This window comes from Ctenopharyngodon idella, chromosome 5, assembly GCF_019924925.1.
Source record: "Ctenopharyngodon idella isolate HZGC_01 chromosome 5, HZGC01, whole genome shotgun sequence".
NCBI classification, from domain to species: Eukaryota; Metazoa; Chordata; class Actinopteri; order Cypriniformes; family Xenocyprididae; genus Ctenopharyngodon; species Ctenopharyngodon idella.
The window spans coordinates 40401717-40420479 of NC_067224.1; the positions used below are offsets into that span (position 1 = coordinate 40401717).

The 18763-nt window shown below is 35.1% G+C and overlaps 1 protein-coding gene across 2 annotated transcripts in view; it reads right to left on the minus strand.

The window, feature by feature from the left end:
- Window positions 1–9775: 9775 nt before the first annotated feature.
- The window catches only part of pbx3a (pre-B-cell leukemia homeobox 3a), a 46572-nt gene continuing 37584 nt past the window's right edge, over window positions 9776–18763 (minus strand). The window contains exons 5-11 of one of the 2 annotated variants that reach the window (XM_051894031.1): window positions 18530–18665; window positions 17739–17768; window positions 16293–16458; window positions 15749–15826; window positions 15259–15368; window positions 14612–14701; window positions 9776–11771 (exon numbers count right to left, since the gene is read on the minus strand). In XM_051894031.1, the coding sequence (XP_051749991.1) occupies window positions 11679–11771; window positions 14612–14701; window positions 15259–15368; window positions 15749–15826; window positions 16293–16458; window positions 17739–17768; window positions 18530–18665 (703 nt within the window). In that variant the 3' untranslated portion in view covers window positions 9776–11678. The remainder of the gene's footprint in view (window positions 11772–14611; window positions 14702–15258; window positions 15369–15748; window positions 15827–16292; window positions 16459–17738; window positions 17769–18529; window positions 18666–18763) is intronic. The other variant, XM_051894033.1, reaches the window with a different exon arrangement.

Genomic DNA, 18763 nt, shown 5'->3' on the forward strand with positions numbered 1-18763 from the left:
GTGTTTTGGGGGCCTGAAAATGCAAAGTTTTGAAAACAGGTTTCAAAGTGTACGCTTTGAAAATGATACCGTTATCATCTCTGTGTAAACTACAAAAACGCGAATTTGTGAAAACGGTGACGTCATGTGCATGTGTATTATGAGTTCAGTCTGTAGGCACGTAGTGTTTCTTTACAAAGTGACATCGCCATCTACTGGCCTGCCAGCAGAATACAGAGTTTTTAGTCGCTTTCGCGGATCCGCGTGAATGGGGATAGTTTTGACATTGTTGGCGTCTGTACTTACCCTTAGTGTGCATTTTGTGTTATAAATATTAATTAGTACATTTTTAAACTATGACAATAGTGAAAGAAACATAAACTGTGATACTTTATTTTTTAAGATTTATTTGAATAGAAAGTTCAAAAGCATTAATTTGGAATTAGGAATATTTTGTAACATTATATATGTTTTGATCAGTTTGTTTTTCAAAAAAAAAAAAAATAGCCTATCTTACTAACCCCAAACTTTTAAGTATTTGAAATAAACCATTTAAATATTTGTTGCTTGAAAATAATTTATGTTATTTTATTTTATTTATTTTTTTAAAAATGAGTCATTGTTGATGTGATTAATTCATGTCAGTGTACTGGCGTTAAAATAACTAAATAAAACATAGATTCATAAATAAAATCTGTCTAATTTGATGATTCCTCAATCCTTCGACTGTTATTTCATAGGCAAAATTAATTTGTGCTTCATATAAAAATTACAATATTGAAAACAAACAAACAATGTATTAGAGCAAGAAAATTTGCTCCTTTTAACCAAGATACTAAAGCAGTCACATGGTTCAAATGTCCCTCAGTTGTGCCATCTTTTCCGCCACAGTTTTGCTAATTAAGAAAAACTAGCTTAATAAAGTATTATTATTATTTTTTTTTTTTTTTCTCCAGAGTTAGTATACTTGAAGAGTGTGAGATGAAGTGATGTGTGAAGAAAAGAAAGGTAAACCAAAGTAAAAGTCACTTTTATGTGGTGGAAATGACATTTTCCATCACTTTGGTTTGGTGGAAATGATGATATATAAAGAAAAAGACAAAAATATTTGAATTAAATAAAAGGTTAGAACTTTAAAGGATTCTGTCAGGCGCTTAGAACCTTTTAGGGCTTCCTATCATGGGATTGTGTTATGGATTTAGTTTTAATTCATTATAAATTGAACATTCATTTTGTTATAAATAATTTTTAATTTTAATGAAATTGCAAGAATTAAGCAGCTTGTAAACACACTTTTTCACTAGAAAAAATAAAATAACCCATTAAAATGAAAGTATTATGCAATCGTTTAAGACATTTCTCCTTATATAGAAGCTTTTTGGCATAAATGGTTCTTTGTAAAATTGAGTCAAGAACCCTAGAGTTCTATATAGAACCACACTGGCCCCTTTTTTTCTATAAGTGTAGTTAGAGTTTGAAATAAATTTTTTGAGTTTGAAAAAAGTTGTTTTTTTTTTTTTTCTTCCAAAAAGTCCAAAAGTGCCCTTATGAAGAGACACTCGTATTTAACCGATACAAACCACCTGTCTGGCTCCCCGGTTGAGATCAGCCGTGCTAATGCTCGTTTCAGCTGCTGATGAGGCGCGGTAAGCTGCCGTCTGGGCAGAGCAGATGGCGAGCCGTGAAATTTTATGAAACGGTTACGCTGGCAACAGTGATTGGTGAAGTAGCATCTGAAGGGAAGATGGCACATTAGCAGCACTCGCAGGTGCTACAGTCTGCCAGTAATAACATCATAGAAAAAAAATCAATTACAAGCAAACGATGAACACCATCCCAGCTGAAATGAATCAGTGTTTATGACCGACTTGTCCCTAGAAGGCCTTTAAATTTCTCCGAACACACATGAATGCTAATACTGCACTAATTAGCTGCCACTTAGTACTGCAGACAAAACGACTAGAAAATGCTGGGTTGTTCGAACCCATGTTTGGGTCAAATATGAAGCGTTGTTTTAATTTTTTAACGGTTGGGTTTGTTCACACTCTAAAAAACAAGCCAATTTGGGTCGAAAATGAACAAACCCAGCAATTGGGTTAAATGTTTGCCCAACGTGCTGGCCAGTTTTATTTAACCCAACTATTGTTTAAAAATTACTAGATGTCTGGCTTAAAATTAACACAAAATAGGTTGGAAATTAAAAATCAGACAATTAGGCAAGCACCACTCATAAAAAGGTGAACATTTGTTAATGAGCAATTTAGTTAATGTTTATTGTTTAATTATTATTCATTGAACATTAATACATGTTAATTTCCAACATATTTTGGGTTCATTTTAAGCAAGCAATACAGTAATGTTTAAACAATAGTTGAGTCAAATAAAACTACCCAACTGCTGGGTTAAAACAACCCATTTGCTGGGTTTGTCCATTTTCAACCCAACTTGGGTTGCTTTTAACCCACCATTTTTTTAGAGTGTACAGTACCGTTCAAAAGTTTGGGGTTTGGTAAGACTTTTTAAATGTTTATTAGTGTCACATGATCCATCAGAAACCATTCTAATAAGCTGATTTTCTGCTCAAGAAACATTTCTTATTATTATTTTATACTACAGGGGTTTGAATGCTCGAATCTGATTGGATGATGAACGTTCTAAGGTGTGCAATTATTTTAAGGGAAACTCACGGCTAAAGTAGTTCTAGGCAGGTTTTGACCGCATTACAGTTCCATATCACTTCGCCAAATGATTTCAGTTATTTCAAAGGTATTTACAACAGCAAAAGATCCAAAACCCACAATGACACTGACCAAGCAAATAATAGGATAAGAACTACAAATTATTTCTATGTTTTTTTTTTTTTTTTGCAACAAAATTACATTTTATCATGTACGGAAAGCACATAATCTCTGCCACTCTCTCTCCCACTCAAACGCACACGCATACTGTACAGTACGGACACACACTCACACAGAAACATGTTTTCCGCGCTGCTCTGACAGTTTTATCAGTAAAATAGTTTAACAACTTAAAAGCTACATGACATTTCTCACTAGCGAGGTAATAACAGCGCTGTTCTTGAAACAGATAAACTTACAGTTTCGCTATTAATAGAGGCGCTGCTGCCGAATACTGTTGAGAGACACACAAACTCAGTTAATCCACACACTTTGGGCCCTATTTTAACGATCTAAGCACATGGTCTGAAGCGTATGGCGCAGGTGCATTAGGGTGTGTCCGAATCTACTTTTGCTTGTTTAACGACGGAAAAAATGCACCTGCTTATAGGCGCATATTACTAACGCACTCTTTAAATAACTAAAAAAATACAAAAAAAAACTGCGCCAATGACTTTAGAGCAGGTTTCAGTTGGTCAATGGCAAAGTCGTTTTCAGTTGCCTCAAAATAGCAATACGCCAACAATGCATCTAAACACACCTTGTTTTCAGACAAAGTTGTTGCCGCAGGTAAAAATGTTTTCCTCGGGTTGATTTCCACCCCCATATGTACGGTTTCAGCGCTCCAACACCCCCAAACCACCCCCCAGACATACAAATTCAGTGGAGGACTCTGCTGCCTGATGGAGAAAATCTCATTGGGCTAATATTGGGCTACTTTTGACTGGCCATTGGGCTATTTTTTTGCACAGACCTGGCAACCCTGTTTGAAATAGAAATCATTTGTAACATTATAAATGTAAGGCCTTAACTGTGAATTTTAGACATTCTGCAAAATCTATCCTTTTGTGTATTTTAATGAATGGGTGAACTATTCCTTTAACTAAGCATGGCTTCCTTGGTCAACAATCTTTACCAAAAACACATGCTTTTTGTTGTTAAACAACCGCATGATTGTCAACTAATCAACACCATCTGTAAATTCATCCTGGTATAAGCTATCGTTTTTGCCGGGATGGTAAAAATTGCTAAAAATAAATTTCGTGCTATTCCTAAAACTCAAACTAAATCTCATCTTTTGTCAGCATATATCATATTAATCTTTTCACCAGCCTCACAAAGTCATTATTTTGGCAATCATCTTCATCTTCTCCTTCAGGATATTGAAGCTAAAAAATGGCCTTGAGCGCAGCCTTACTGACAGATGCTGATCGTATCATTTCTGGGGCCGTTTTTCTCTGGAAGACCGAGACCCACTGGCCATCTTTATCCCTGATGAGTTTCACAGGGCGGTTCTGTTCAGCGGTGACTGATTGGATCTTCCTCTATGGGATCTGTTGGTCATTCATTGCTGGTCTTCATCCCCAGAGGAAAGCAGCAGGAATGGAAGATCCAGTACAAATGAGGGGTCAAGAGGAGGTCAGTCTAAAGCGCTAATCAAATGCCCTTTGCCATTGTGTGGATGTGACTGTGTAAAAACTTCACACTGCTCAAAGGCAGCTAAACATTTCAGTGCATCGGCTTTAAGCACAGTACCACAGTAACTGAATTTGGGTTTTATACACTTTGGAATAATTCAGCTTTTTGAAATAAGTCTCTTATGTGCATCAAGACTGCATTTGATCAAAAGTATATTAATATAATGAAATATTATTACAATTTAAAATAACTATATATTTCTATATGAATATATTGTAAAATGTAATTTATTCCTGTGATCAGAACTGAATGTTCAGCATCATTACTCCAGTCTTCAGTGTCACATGATCCTTCAGAAATCATTCTAATATGATGAATTAATGCTCAAGAAACATTTCTGATTATTATTTTTAAAAAAAAGAAAAGAAATGAATACTTTTATTCAGCAAGGATGCATTAAATTGATCAGAAGTGACAGTAAAGACATTTACAATGTCACAAAAGATTTCTAATTCAAATAAACACTGTTCTTTTGAACTTTCTATTCCTGAACAAAATGTATCACAGTTTTCAAAAAAAAATATTATGCAGCAAAAACATTGATAATAATTAGAACCATTAATAATAATTGAGCAGCAAATTAGAATGATTTCTGAAGGATCATGTGACACTGAAGACTGGAGTAATGATGCTGAAAATTCAGCTTTGATCACAGGAATAAATTACATTTTATAACATATTCAAATAGAAAACAGTTATTTTGAATTGTAATAATATTTCGCAATATTACTGTTTTTACTGTATTTTTTAATCAAATAAACGTAGCCTTGGTGAGCAGAAGAGACTTCTAAAAAAAAACTTAATTATTCCAAACTTTTTTCTGTTAGTGTATATTGGTGTAGAAAATAGAAAAAAAAATTCTGTTGCAAATGGCAATAAAAAGTATTTTGAACCTTTTCTTTAGGATCAAATTTTTAAAAAAATTAAGCGTGTAGCGGCATAACGCAGATTGAGTTGACAGGAGATAAAAAGAAAAGCCCATGGCATGAGTCATCCGACACCCCAAGCAAATCCCCACTTCTCTCCTGGAACGCTCCTGATTAACATAATCAGACGGCATTAATTATTCAGGAGGTGTGGTGAGCCGCTCCAGGGGTCAGGCTTTTGCTCTGTCTAATAACCCATGTTTAATATTAACGAGGCAGACAGGCGGTGTGATTTGCATACCCTTTATGATGCCTGCTGGCTGCAGAGCTGCTTGAGTTAGGTTTCACCTCATGCTTTACCTTACAATTCAGACTTTATTTTCCGTTCTCCCTTTTTATCGTCTACCTGACAAAGTCCAATCGTCCCGAATCAAATATTATTTGATGTATGTTTGTACCACAAAGTTATTGTTCATGTCAAGTTTCAGCAATAGTAATAGTGATGCTCGCCTTAGTAGACAAGTGTTTGTGACTGAATGGTGAACACCATGCTTGCTTCTAAAAGCTATTAAGCCTTTGGTGTCTTTAACCTCAGACACCTTTTACCTTCATTTCCTTAATGTACAATGCTGATTCTTATAGCTCACAGCTAGAGTGAAAAATGTTTACTTAAAGCAGCATGGTGAGCACTAATGAGCAGCTACTCTCAGAGACTGTGTCCTCAGGCTGGAGTGTGTGTGTGTGTGTGTGTGTGTGTGTGTGTGTGTGTGTGTAGCATCTCTATTCCACAGAGACTTTCAATAGCCACAGGGGTGGTCAGATAATATGCTAATAATATAGTTTTTTTTTTTTTTTTTGACTCTACAGTGACATTAATGACATTTCTTGTAGTGTTGGTGAGTAAGTAACTAAAAGTAGCAACGCTACACTGCAAACAAATTCTGTCTCTCATTATTTTTGTCTTGTTGTCCAGTAAATATATAACTTTATATACAGTATATAATATATAACTTTGAAACAAGACACATTAACTTGAGAATGCTTTAACTTTAACCTGAGAATGCATTAAAGGATAAGTTCACTTCAGAATTAAAATTTCCTGATAATTTACTCACCCCCATGTCATCCAAGATGTTTCTGTCTTTCTTTCTTCAGTCAAAAAGAAATGAAGGTTTTTGAGGAAAACATTCCAGGATTTTTCTCCATATAGTGGACTTCACTGGGGTTCAGTGGGTTGAAGGTCCAAATGTCAGTTTCAGTGCAGCTTCAAAGGGGTCTACATGATCCCAGACGAGGAATAAGGGTCTTATTTAGTGAAAAGATCTGTCATTTTCTAAAAAAATAAAAATGTATATACTTTTTTTTTACCACAAATGCTCGTCTTGCACTGCTCTGAGATGCGCCATGCAATACGTAATCACGTTGGAAAGGTCACATGTGACGTAAGTACCGCGGTAGGGCGAAAAACTCAAAACTTCAAAATAGTCCGGCATTGTTGTTTTACCTTTTTTTTGTAAAGGCCGTTTGATTTACTCTTTGCATGTTCACTTTGTAAACACTGGATCGGTACTTCCGCCTACGTCACACGTGACCTTTCCAACATGATTACGCAATGCGTGGCACATCGCAGAGCAGTGCAAGACGAGCATTTGTGGTTAAAAAGTATATAATTTTTATTTTTTAAGAAAATGACCGATCGTTTCACTAGATAAGACCCTTATTCCTCATCTGGGATCATGTAGGGCCCTTTGAAGCTGCACTGAAACTGACATTTGAATCTTCAACCTGTTGGTCCCCGGAGAAAAATCCTGGAATGTTTTCCTCAAAAACCTTAATTTCTTTTCAACTGAAGAAAGAAAGACATAAACATCTTGGATGACATGGGGATGAGTAAATTATCAAGAAATTTGAATTATGAAGTGAACTATTCAATGGCACGTTTTGTTGTTTTTTTGTTTTTGTTTTTTTTAATTAAACTGAACTTAGAATTTATGGTGGTATAACTCAACTCAGGGTTATTAGTTTAGTTAGTTTTTAATGATTTTTTATTCCTTTTATTTTAGTTTTTGTTAGTTTTCACTCAATGACTGTTTAGTTTTCAGTGTTCAGTGTTTCAGTTTATTTAGTTTTTATTTAGTTTTAGTTTTTTGAGCTGGCAGAGATTGTGTGCTAAATAATATTTTTTAAAAACAGCATTGCATTTCTCTTGTCAGTCTAGCGTTTTCCATATTGTTATCTTGTGCCCTTGTCAAAAAAAAAAAATTACTTTTACATTGTAATGTATATAAAACTAAAATTTGTGGAAAATTTAGTTTAGTTTTCGAGTCATGAAAATGTATTTTTTTTTATTATATTATTTTTTTCAGTCAACAGAAATATTTTCATTTTGTTTTTAACTAGTTTTGTTGGTAGCTTAGTGTAGCTAAGAGTAGCTTATAGTTTAATGTTAGATATAGCGTTCACAGCCCTTAAATTCCTTAAAGGGTTAGTTCACCCAAAAATGACATTTTTTGTCATTAATCACTCACCCTCATGTCATTACACACCCATAAGACCTTCATTCAACTTCGGAGCACAAATTAAGATATTTTTGATGAAATCCGAGAGGTTTCTGAACCACCCATATAGGCAGCAACGTATTTACCACTTTCAAGGCCCAGAAAGGTAGTAAAGGCATCGTTAAAATAGTCCATGTGACTACAATGGTTCAACCTTAATGTTATGAAGCGACGAGAATACTTTTGTGCACAAAAACAAAACAAAAATAACAACTTTATTCAACAATTTCTTCTCTTCCCTGTCAGTCTCAAAGAAATTGTTGAATGTAGGACAAGACTTGTTTTTATCTGCAGGGAATTGATTGGATGGTTAAAAGTGTCTCAATACGAGGGCTTGGTGACTTCTGCTGAAAGGAAAGTTGTGCCAGAGGCAGAGCAAGTTATGACTTTTTGATTAAATGTTAGGAAGGCAGCATTTTTTTTTTCTTTATAATAATGTGCACCGCTGAGAAAGAGTCAATTTTGTTATTACTGTATGTTGACTTTGCAAGCTCTGGTTTAACAGTATCTTCCCTAACGCTCCTGTATGTTGATCAAATGTAGTCCTCTACCAGCAAAAGGTTATTTTGCTGCTTGTCAAAACTGACACACATAATTCTGAGAGGGCAACAAGCTGAGCTAAATTCACGTCACAGAGAAACAAATCTTTCACCCTAAATAGCCTATTGAATTGCAATTAGGCTGTACAAAGAATCATATGCTGTAGACGTTTCATCAATGGACAATTCCAGCCTCCTCTGCTGTTTTGATCTTGATAAGCCGCGAGCGGTTGGGAATTTTTCATAGAAACTTCTCATTAATGCAGCGGACGCATGCTCGCATTTCTGCCTGACCTCTCGTCTTCAGCCCTCAGCCCTTTAACTGACAGCGGAGGGTAAATAAATAATTAAAGGGCATTTTGCCGCTGTCAGTGAGATTGCATATTGCACCGTTGACATTTTGAAAACAAATCTCGGATTCATGAGCTATCACTGTGAGGGATCGGCAGAGGCTATTAGTTCGACTGACAGAAATAGACGTGAGATCGTGAAATATCGTCCTGTAATCTCACTGATTTATGAGGGTGTGTTGCTGCTTCATTGAGAACCACCACAGATTTATTGCCACTCAGGTGGAATTATTAATGAAGCTCAGTTTGCCAAAGCTGACGATGGCGTCTCTCTCTCTCTCGTGTGTGTGTGTGTGTGTGTGTGTGTGGAGGTTTATGTATCTCCATAGAGATGTTAACTAATCAAACAGCTCAACTCAACACAAGCTTTTCAAACACTTTAGTCTGTCTTTAATCACTTTGTGCTTCATTTGTAGAGGTTTTGCAAGCATCACTATTATTATTATTATGCTTAGGAGAGTTTTATTGATTTTGTCACATTTGTTGATTTCATATTGCTCATACTTTCCACTAGGGATTTGCACAAACCCAAATACTAAGAACTTTGCAGAATAAATTCTACATCTGAATTAAACTGATGTATAGGCAGCTATTTTTACTTTTCCTAGGCAGATGTCTGTCTGGCAGATGCCTGCGTCCCAATTCACATACTTTGACATGGATTTTCAGAAAGAAGATTTGAATAGTATCTCAAACCACATATGAATGAAGCTTGAAACAGATTTGTGAAAATGTCATGTGAATTTTTTTTTTTTTTTTTTTTTTGTTGCTGTTCACACTTGCTAAATATGATCGGATTCCAATCAGATACTCTGTTTAAAAAAAAAAAAAAAAAAAAGTTGACCTAGCTTGAAAAAATAAGGCAACCTATCACATTAACTTGTTAGTTAGCTCAACTAGTTTCCTCCAATTAAAGTCAACTTAAATACTTTTGTTCATCTAATGAGTAACAGGTAGTCTTTTGAACTTTACACTTCTTGTCAAGGCAACTAAAGATTGTTTAGCATTTAGCAATGTTCTTGAATCTCCATGTATCCTAATAGGCAAATATATTGTATACAAAATTTGCAATGCTGCACATATAAATCAACACACAAATCTCAAATATGGTGATGATCAACAAATGTTAATTCAGTAAAATATGAACTCTGAACCATATGACAGCTAAATAACAGTGACAACAAAAGCAGCTGCAGCATAAATTAAGCCAGTAAATGCAAAGCAATGAAAGCAAGAATTTTCAAGCTGCAATGCATACTGGGAACTGGCACAACATTGTTCAATGTAAAATTGTTTGTTCAGATAACTCAATTTGAAAAGTTGGGACAACATTTGGACAAGTTTCTGACAAATACTTGAGAACTTTTGTTTAGAGTGTTCTTGTTTAGTTCACTCAAGGTAATAAACTCACTCATCCTACTAAATAATCTTTGTTCAAGCTACCTTTTTACATTTGTTAGAAGAACAATTTGCAAGTTGGATTTTTTTACAGCAGAAAAATTAGATTTGGACACTAGTAAACAATAAAAATGGGCATCCAATTAGTTGTGCTTAATATCCGGGTAAGAATCTCAATTCAAAATGTTTATTGAAACACTTTTTTTTTTGGCCAGAAATACAAGTATTCCTTTTATCAAAAACTAATAATATTACATTAATTATTCTTCATAGAGAGTTGCTCAGTGTAAATTCTGTTAATACATTAGAACATTTTGTTTAAAATATTACAACCTCTTTAAACGGTATTGCAAATTATAAACTACCCCAATGAATTGATGAATAAAGAAGTAAAGCAAACTTAAAAAGAATCAGTATATTCTGTCATACAGAGCATGAGTGTATGGACTAAGAATAGAATGACATTCAAAAATGCTTTTTTTTATGTAGATACAGTATGTGTGCTGATCATCTGATTATGTCTTGTCACTTAAATGGCATTATCAAATACAAATTTGGTTTGCATTATCTCTCTGTCAACAGCAGTGCTACACATGAAGAACCTTGGAATCCATGGAATCTTTCTATTTCACAAAAGGTTCTTTATACTGGAAAAAATGTTCTTTAGAATTTTAAAATGTTCTTCACACTAAGAAAAAAGGATTCTTTTAAGAACTGTTGACTGAAAGGTTCTTTGTGGAACCAAAATTGTTCTTCTATGGCATTGCTGCAAAAACCCTTTTTGGAAGCTTTATTTTTAGGAGCGTAAGATAATTTGATAAATGCAAATATTTGTCACTGTTACTGATAACAGAAGATTTCAGAAGTAAATTTTCCATGCACTTTTTCCATAGACATTTCCAAACGTTGTTCGACAAGGAGTTGTACGCCAATCTGAAACCAATGCTCCACAGAAACATATACTGTCACTTCATACAGTATACATCTTCTTTATGGACATTATCAATGGTATTTTACTTCTGGAATCCTACAGCTTTGCTCTTTTGATGTAGTTGATACATTGTACCTGAATATGAATAGCTGAATATGCATGACCGCAGTTTTGATGTCAATTATTATGTCCTAATTTGTTAAAATCTGGGTAAAACCAAGATGTCATTGACCTTTATGATGAATAACATTAATGCTCAAGTTAAATCCGAATGATGTTAAAAATACAGTTTAAAAAATCAGTTTCTCCATGTTGGTGATCTGTAAGAGAAAAATCACACTTAAGAACGAACATACTGTACTGTGCAAGAAGACAGTGATACAAGTCAATTTAAATCATGATCTATTTTTAAACCTATTCAAAGATGTTCACAGAGATTATGACAAAAGCATCCATTGTTTCCACAATCGCACATGTTGGCCATGTTTATTGAGGCATCACCAGTTTTGGAAAGAAAGCTGGTACCATCAATCCTTTCGGTTCATTTTTGCAACGTGGTGTTCTTTTGGTCAAAGTAAGGTACTGAAGAGCGGTTTTGTGTCTGTGTTTCATTTCTCTGAGTTCTCGCTGGAGATTTTGTTGTAGGTTGTCCTGCGGTTTAGTTAAGGGACCTCAGACTGGTCAGTTAGAGGTATCCGAGTGAACGCTGTTTGCTCCCTCTATCGGAGATGTCACAGAAGATGGAGTGACAGCATCATGCCAGCCACCGTTACCCTAGAAAGAGACACAGAAAAGAGGTGTAATTAAAGCCAGAATGGAAACATTAGCAGGTATTGATTTTTGAGAGTAAGATCAGATAAAACACTGTTTGTAACCATTTTTTCTAAACTGTTGTTTGCCATGCTGAAACAAAATCCAGCTTAAACCAGCCTAACCATGTCCAGGCTAGTCTATACATATGGTTTTAGAAGCTTTTTGGACACTTAGGAACAATGTTGAGGGTAACGCATTACAAGTAACATGAGTTACGTAATCAGATTACTTTTTCAAGTAACTAGTAAAGTGATGCATTACTTTTAAATTTACAACAAAATACTTTTTCAAAGTTACTTTGTTTTCAGATTTATTTACACTTTTTTTATTGCTAAAGTAAGAGTGTTGAACGGTCTTCTCCTGCATCCTGTTCTTCTGTATTTCAGAATGGAAGCACAGCTGAAAGGCCTGTTTGTTTGAGCTGCGCCCTCTACTGTACAGGCGTGAATTTGCATTTCCTTCAGCCTGAGGCTTATTCATTTCACTTTTGGTGTGAAAGGGCCTTTACATTTGCCAAAAATAGAACTGTTTTGTTGTTGTAAAAACAAACAAACAAACAAACAGTCTAGCTCAGATGAGAAAAAGTAATGCAAAAGTAACGTAACACATTACTTTCCATAAAAAGTAACACAATTAGTTACTTTTTTATGGAGTAACGCAATATTGTAAAGCATTACTTTTAAAAGCAACACTGTTTAGGAACAGTGTTGGGGGTAATGTATTACAAGTAACTTGAGTTATGTAATCAGATTACTTATTTTAAGTAACTAGTACAGTAATGCATTACTTTAAAAATTTCGACAAAATATCTTGGTTACTTTTTCAAATATGTATGGCAAGTTACTTTGTTTTCCCATTTATTGACTGACAGCTCTCCTGTCCTCATGTTGAGAGAAATCGGGAGTAAGTGCTAGAGGTGTTGTGTGCGCTGTATGTGAACATGATGATTATTGTAGTTCTAGTTCACGTTTTTAATATTACAGCTCTCAAGGTTAACCAATCGTGAAAGAGTTGATTATAGCATTACACTGATAAACTTGCGCAGTTTGATTGACAGTTCCAGCGATTGTAAAGGGAGCGTTCTTTGATCGCTTTTTATATATAATTTAATCACCGTTTAAATAACAGATTATTTTCATCCTACTAAGAGAAACAATGTAAAGCCTGCGCCGAAATGCGATTGATTTACCAAAGAATCCACAGTGAAATGCACCGAATACAAATAAATAAAGCTCAACTGAGACATTCACATTGTTGAAAATAAATAACTATATTCCTAGCATTAGGATCCTTTGAAAGGTAATGTTATTTTTAGTCCTGTATCGCTCTTCTCTCCTCCTCATCTTACTAACACGGTGTCAATAAAAGCTTTTATTAGACTAACAAGGAAGTTTTCAGTTCTGAAACTTAGAGGATATTTGTGTAGTACCATAACCTCTTATATATCAAAAGCTCAAAGAAAAGTTGATTCCTCAATTCATGACCCCTTTAATTCTTAAGGTTACTTAAGTATAAACATTCAGGTCAATATTTATGTTATTTTATGTTATTTTTAGTCAGTTTATCTAATCTAACATTTGTCATAATTATCTAGGCTGGAAATAGTCAACTACAACACTAGCTAGATTTCAACATTGCAAAAGTCCTATTCTTGTTTTTTTTTTTTTTTTTGGTCTAATCTTAAAATATTGTTGTTATTTTTATTATTATTATTGTTATTTACACTGTCAGATTTTTCACCCATTTTTAACTTGTTTATACTAAAAAATCTGCCAAATCTGTCAGTCAAAATACACTGGTATTAGCTTTGTATTCAAAAAACAAGTCTTAATATCCTATGCAGTACTATGTAAATCTCTCTAATTTCAAGGATTTTTAGATAATTTAACTGTAAAACAAGACTAATTAAAAAAAACAAACAATTTGGAAATCATTGTTTTTGTAATGTGAAGGTTGTGTTAATGTTAAGAACAAATATTAGTAAGTATCCATGACATCTGAAGCTATTCGTACTGCCCTTAACTTCTCTTTGTGATATGGCTATGGATGATTATTTTCCTCTCGCATTAGTAGTAGGCTTTTTTCCTCGACGTGGCTGCCTCAATAGATAAATGAACCTTTAATGCCGTGACTCCACATCGACTCCATTATAAAGCGTGTCTTATCAAACCTCATCTGGGAAGATGCTATTCACATCTGTACAAAGCTGCAGGCAATTCCAGTTTCATATTTTATTATAGTGATAAGGAAATGGACTGCAAATTCGCTCTGAGAGAGAGAGAGAGCGTGTGGTTCAATAAGAAGGCTGATATATACTGCCAAGAGCCGTGCATGTCATTGTGTTATTAGATGCATTTTGGGAAATGGAAATGGAATGCATTTGCTTTCTATCCCAGCAAAACAGCCCTGTGTGCATGTGTGGATATTAATATGAATCCATATGTTTATCTTTGCCTTTTCACAGAAGCAGCATCACCTCTCCCAGTCTTAATCTCGGCTGTCGTCTTTGTCGGCTCATGGAGCGACGGTTTGATCATACAACGTCTTTCTGAATGACTCCAGGAGACCTGCTGCGAAGAGATTATTCCTTCCCCACCACATGAGACGGTGTGTGTGTGTGTGTGTGTCAGTGATATTCAGACCCTAAAGCACTTTCACACTAGAGCTTTTGGTGCGGATTTAAGTCTGTTTGACTTTGGTTTGTTTAGTTGAAAGTGTCCAAGCATTTTTATCTGCGTTTGCATACTTGCACAAAAAAACGTTTCTGGCTTAAATGTTTTACTTTCAAATAACACACTTACGTTCAAGCCATGAGGGCTGTAAAGTGGGTTTCCCCGCAGACCATCACTGTAACCCAGCGACTGACCGATGGCGTGACGTATGGAGTCTCCCTGTGGAGAGAGAAGACAGGACAGGAGATAAACTACTGTTTCAGAGTGAAACTGAATATTCGGTGAGAAATAATGAAGGACGAGATTTGATTGGCTGTGATATTATTGGTATTCTAGAAACATATTTCATATATATATATATATATATTATACACTGCTGTTCAAAAGTTTGGGATTGGTACAATTTTTAATGTTTTAAAAGAAGTCTCTTCTGCTCACCAAGGCTGCATTTATTTAATTAAAAATACAAGAAAAACAGTAATATTGTGAAATATTATTACAATTTAAAATAACTGTTTTCTATGTAAATATATATTAAAATGTAATTTATTCCTGTGATCAAAGCTGAATTTTCAGCATCATTACTCCAGTCTTCAATGTCACATGATCCTTCAGAAATCATTATAAAATAAATAATGCAGCCTTAGTGAGCAGAAGAGACACTGAAGTTATATTATGTTGTACATTATTTGATATATTGTGCTCTTGCACATCTGCTCTAGTCCCTCACTAATATATGCTTTCAGCTGCAGTGTTTGTGTTGGTGTGTGTGATACCTGTGTCTGTCCTGGGCCGGGGACCTGGGCCGGCTGGTATGAACCGTTCAGGCTGGACATGCTCATAAACATGTCTCCTGAACCTGGCAAACTATACGAACCCGAAGACCCTGCAGAGAGACGGAGAGGAGGAGGAACAGTGAGTCTGTGCTGAGTGCTTTTTGGCCATATAAATATCAGCATCTGAACCAAATTGCATATTTTTGAAATCCTCAAGTATAAGTTCCATATTCTCACTATATAATATTATATGATCCACAAAAGCCTGCTGTATCGAATATGATACTCAACAAAAAACATGTTTTTTTTTTTTGTCTTGTCTATAGGTTCAATAAAGTGTTCCATTAAAAAAAAGACGCTTGTCAGGCTTTACAGGGTTAAAATAATTATACAAATATACAAATTATACACATATTAAAAAATAAACACACAGACAGAGGACAGTCACTGTAATTATAACAAATCATCACAGGAAGTGATGTCACTGTACCAGTGAACATGTTGTTTAACAGATTGTTTTTATCTTCTGTTGCATCCAACTGAAAGTCTTCATCTTTCATCTGAAAACCTGCAGAGAAAATGACACAGAACAGAACCCATTTAAACTCTTAAATTACTTCAAAAATGCATGTTCAAGACCAAATAATTAGATCTGCTGTATCTGCAATACAGGGGAGAGCGGGGCAAGTTGTCACACTTTTTACTCAATTGAATGTTTCACAGGTTTATTTATTCACAAGTCCTAGCTACAAAAAAGCTATCACATATTTCCACTGTTATTGCCTAGGAAAAGAGATACAGTTCATTTAACACTTGTTGACCCTTATAGCAGGGCATGTTGTCACAGTGGGCTATTTAGGTAATTTACCTGTTGATAGTTGACAATTCATGGGCAACAAATGTTTATATTTGAAAGCAACATGCCAAACTACTACTAGAGAAAACAAGTATTTGTGCAAATGGACTCAAAACCTTACAGTCACTGAGATATAACATTAGTGACAACTAGCCCCGGTGGTCTCGTCTATGTGTACCAGAGCTGGGCGTTGCGGGCGAGTTGGTCTGGCTGTTCTGTACAGCGGCCGCCACAGCCTGAGCCGCCGTCACTGCTGTCTTCGCTGCGTACAGATTCGCCTCTTCCTGGAATTTACCAATGTTCTTCTTATATCGAATACGTTTATTACCAAACCAGTTAGACACCTGAGAGAAAGAGAGAGGCAAATGTGGATGAATCTCATGAGGAAGTGCTATAAAAATATTATACATTAAATATTTTATATATATATATATATATATATATATATATAAACATTTTTACCCCCCCAAAAAAAAAGTTTAAATTATACGCTACCATTCAAAAGTGTGGGGTTGGTATGATTTTTTTTGGTTTAAAAAAATAGTCTCTTCTGCTCACCAAGCCTGCATTTATTTGATCAAAAATACAGTAAAAACAGCAATATTCTGAAATATTATTACAATTTAAAATAACTGTTTTCTATTTGAATATATTTAAAAATGTAATTTATTCCTGTGATTAAAGCTGAATTTTCAGCATCATTACTCCAGTCTTCAGTGTCACATGATCCTTCAGAAATCATTCTAATATGACGATTATTATTGGTACTTATTAATAATAGCTGTTTAAAAAAGTTGAAAACAGTTTTTACTGCTATATTTTACATTTTAAAATGTATTAAAATAGAAAACAGTTATTTTACATTTTAAGAATCTTTTAATTTTCTTTTGACCGGTATTGTCTTTTGCATAAAGAGAATGAAGCCTCTTCAAGGACCATTAAAATTTTTGTATTGTGACATTATTTAAATTAAAATCAATCGCATTTTTCACCCATAATGAAAGAGTTTTCATGACGTATCATGTCGCATTTATAGAATTCATAAAAAACATGTTTTTCATTGCATAGTCCAATGAAATATATGCTGCAAACAAAACATTCACAGGTTCTTATAGAAACGTGTTTATATGTGTTTTACAGCGACTGTTATTCTCATATAGTTGTAAATGGACCAACCTTTTGCAAAAGAACATTAATGTTGCTACAAACCCAGACATATTAAAATCACATCCACCCTGAGCAATAGCTCCTTCATAAAATATCTCCAAACAGGCTTTAAACTGCCAATGGGAGGCGGAATAGTTGAAGAGGCGCTATAAATACGCCTCGCTGATGTCATAATCTCGGGACCAAATAAAAGACAGCCAGAAGACATGATCCAAGTGCAAAAAGGCATGTAACTGTCCCCAGTGGTGAGTAAATGTATGCATTGGCTGAGTGAGTGTGTTTTTGTCTTATGGCCGCACAAACACTAGCAGTTCCAGCGCGGTCTGTAAAGAGTGACTGCACTGGATGAAGGACTATATGATGCATCGTTTGTTGTTCAGCACACAGAGACACGGCTGCCACTGCAACCAACATCGACAGACAACACAGCGGACGGACGAATGTTTTAGTGACATACCTGTGACACAGTGATGGTGCTTCCCTTCCCCTAAGGGCACAAAAAGAAGGGGCTTTTTTTACATTAACGACTTCCTGTACACCCCACACACCCATCCGTTACACAAACAACACCCGCTCCCATAAAACAGGCTGAATAAAGGATAGACGTTCATCATTATGTGTGCCTACTAGTTTAGTTGAGCGCAACAGTCGGCCTCTGGAAGAAAGAATGCCATTCAGAGTGATTTTTAGTGATAATGTATAAACTGAGGGTGTTATATGAGTGTACACTGAGAAATTTGGTGTAGGATTTACTTCTAAACTATTTTCACTCAGAAATTGCTAGTTATATATATATATATCTGGGACCAAATCGTTTGCAATTCTTTATGATTTTAGTATAGCTCACAACAGTACATTTGCAAAAACAGACCTTTGTCTCTCGCTTAAAATTCTAGTAAACTCCATTTTAACTTTATTTAGAAATTTTCTGAAGTTTTTATAAAGAAAAGTAATGGGAAAAATACTTCCAAGATCCATGCTGCAGAAAACTGGCCGCTCACTGTTGCACTCTAAATCATTTCACGCTTATCTCGAGATGTTACTAGGCAGCTCTGCTGTTTTTCTTCACTTGTATTTTGAGCCAAATTCTCTGCACCTTCACAGTGTCACAGACCACCTCTAAAAAATTTGTTAGCCATTTTGCTCAGATTGTGAATAAAATGTCCTTGTTTCACAGCTGAAGGCTCGTGTGTACAGTATCGTCCGAGAACTGGACTACTGGTGACTTCAACAGAAAAACAGACTTACCTGTGACACTGTAATGGCGCACTTCTTCGCAAGCTCCTCTTTGGCCTCCTCGCTGGGATACGGGTTACTGAGGTGAGAGTAGAAATACTCATTCAAAATCTCTGTCGCCTGCTTGCTAAAGTTGCGCCTTTTCCTCCTGGATAAGTATAAAACGGGAAAAAAGTCACTGGTATTGTTAGATCCTGAACCATTTCAATATCTTTATATACAAAAGGTTATTAAAGTGATTTTCAA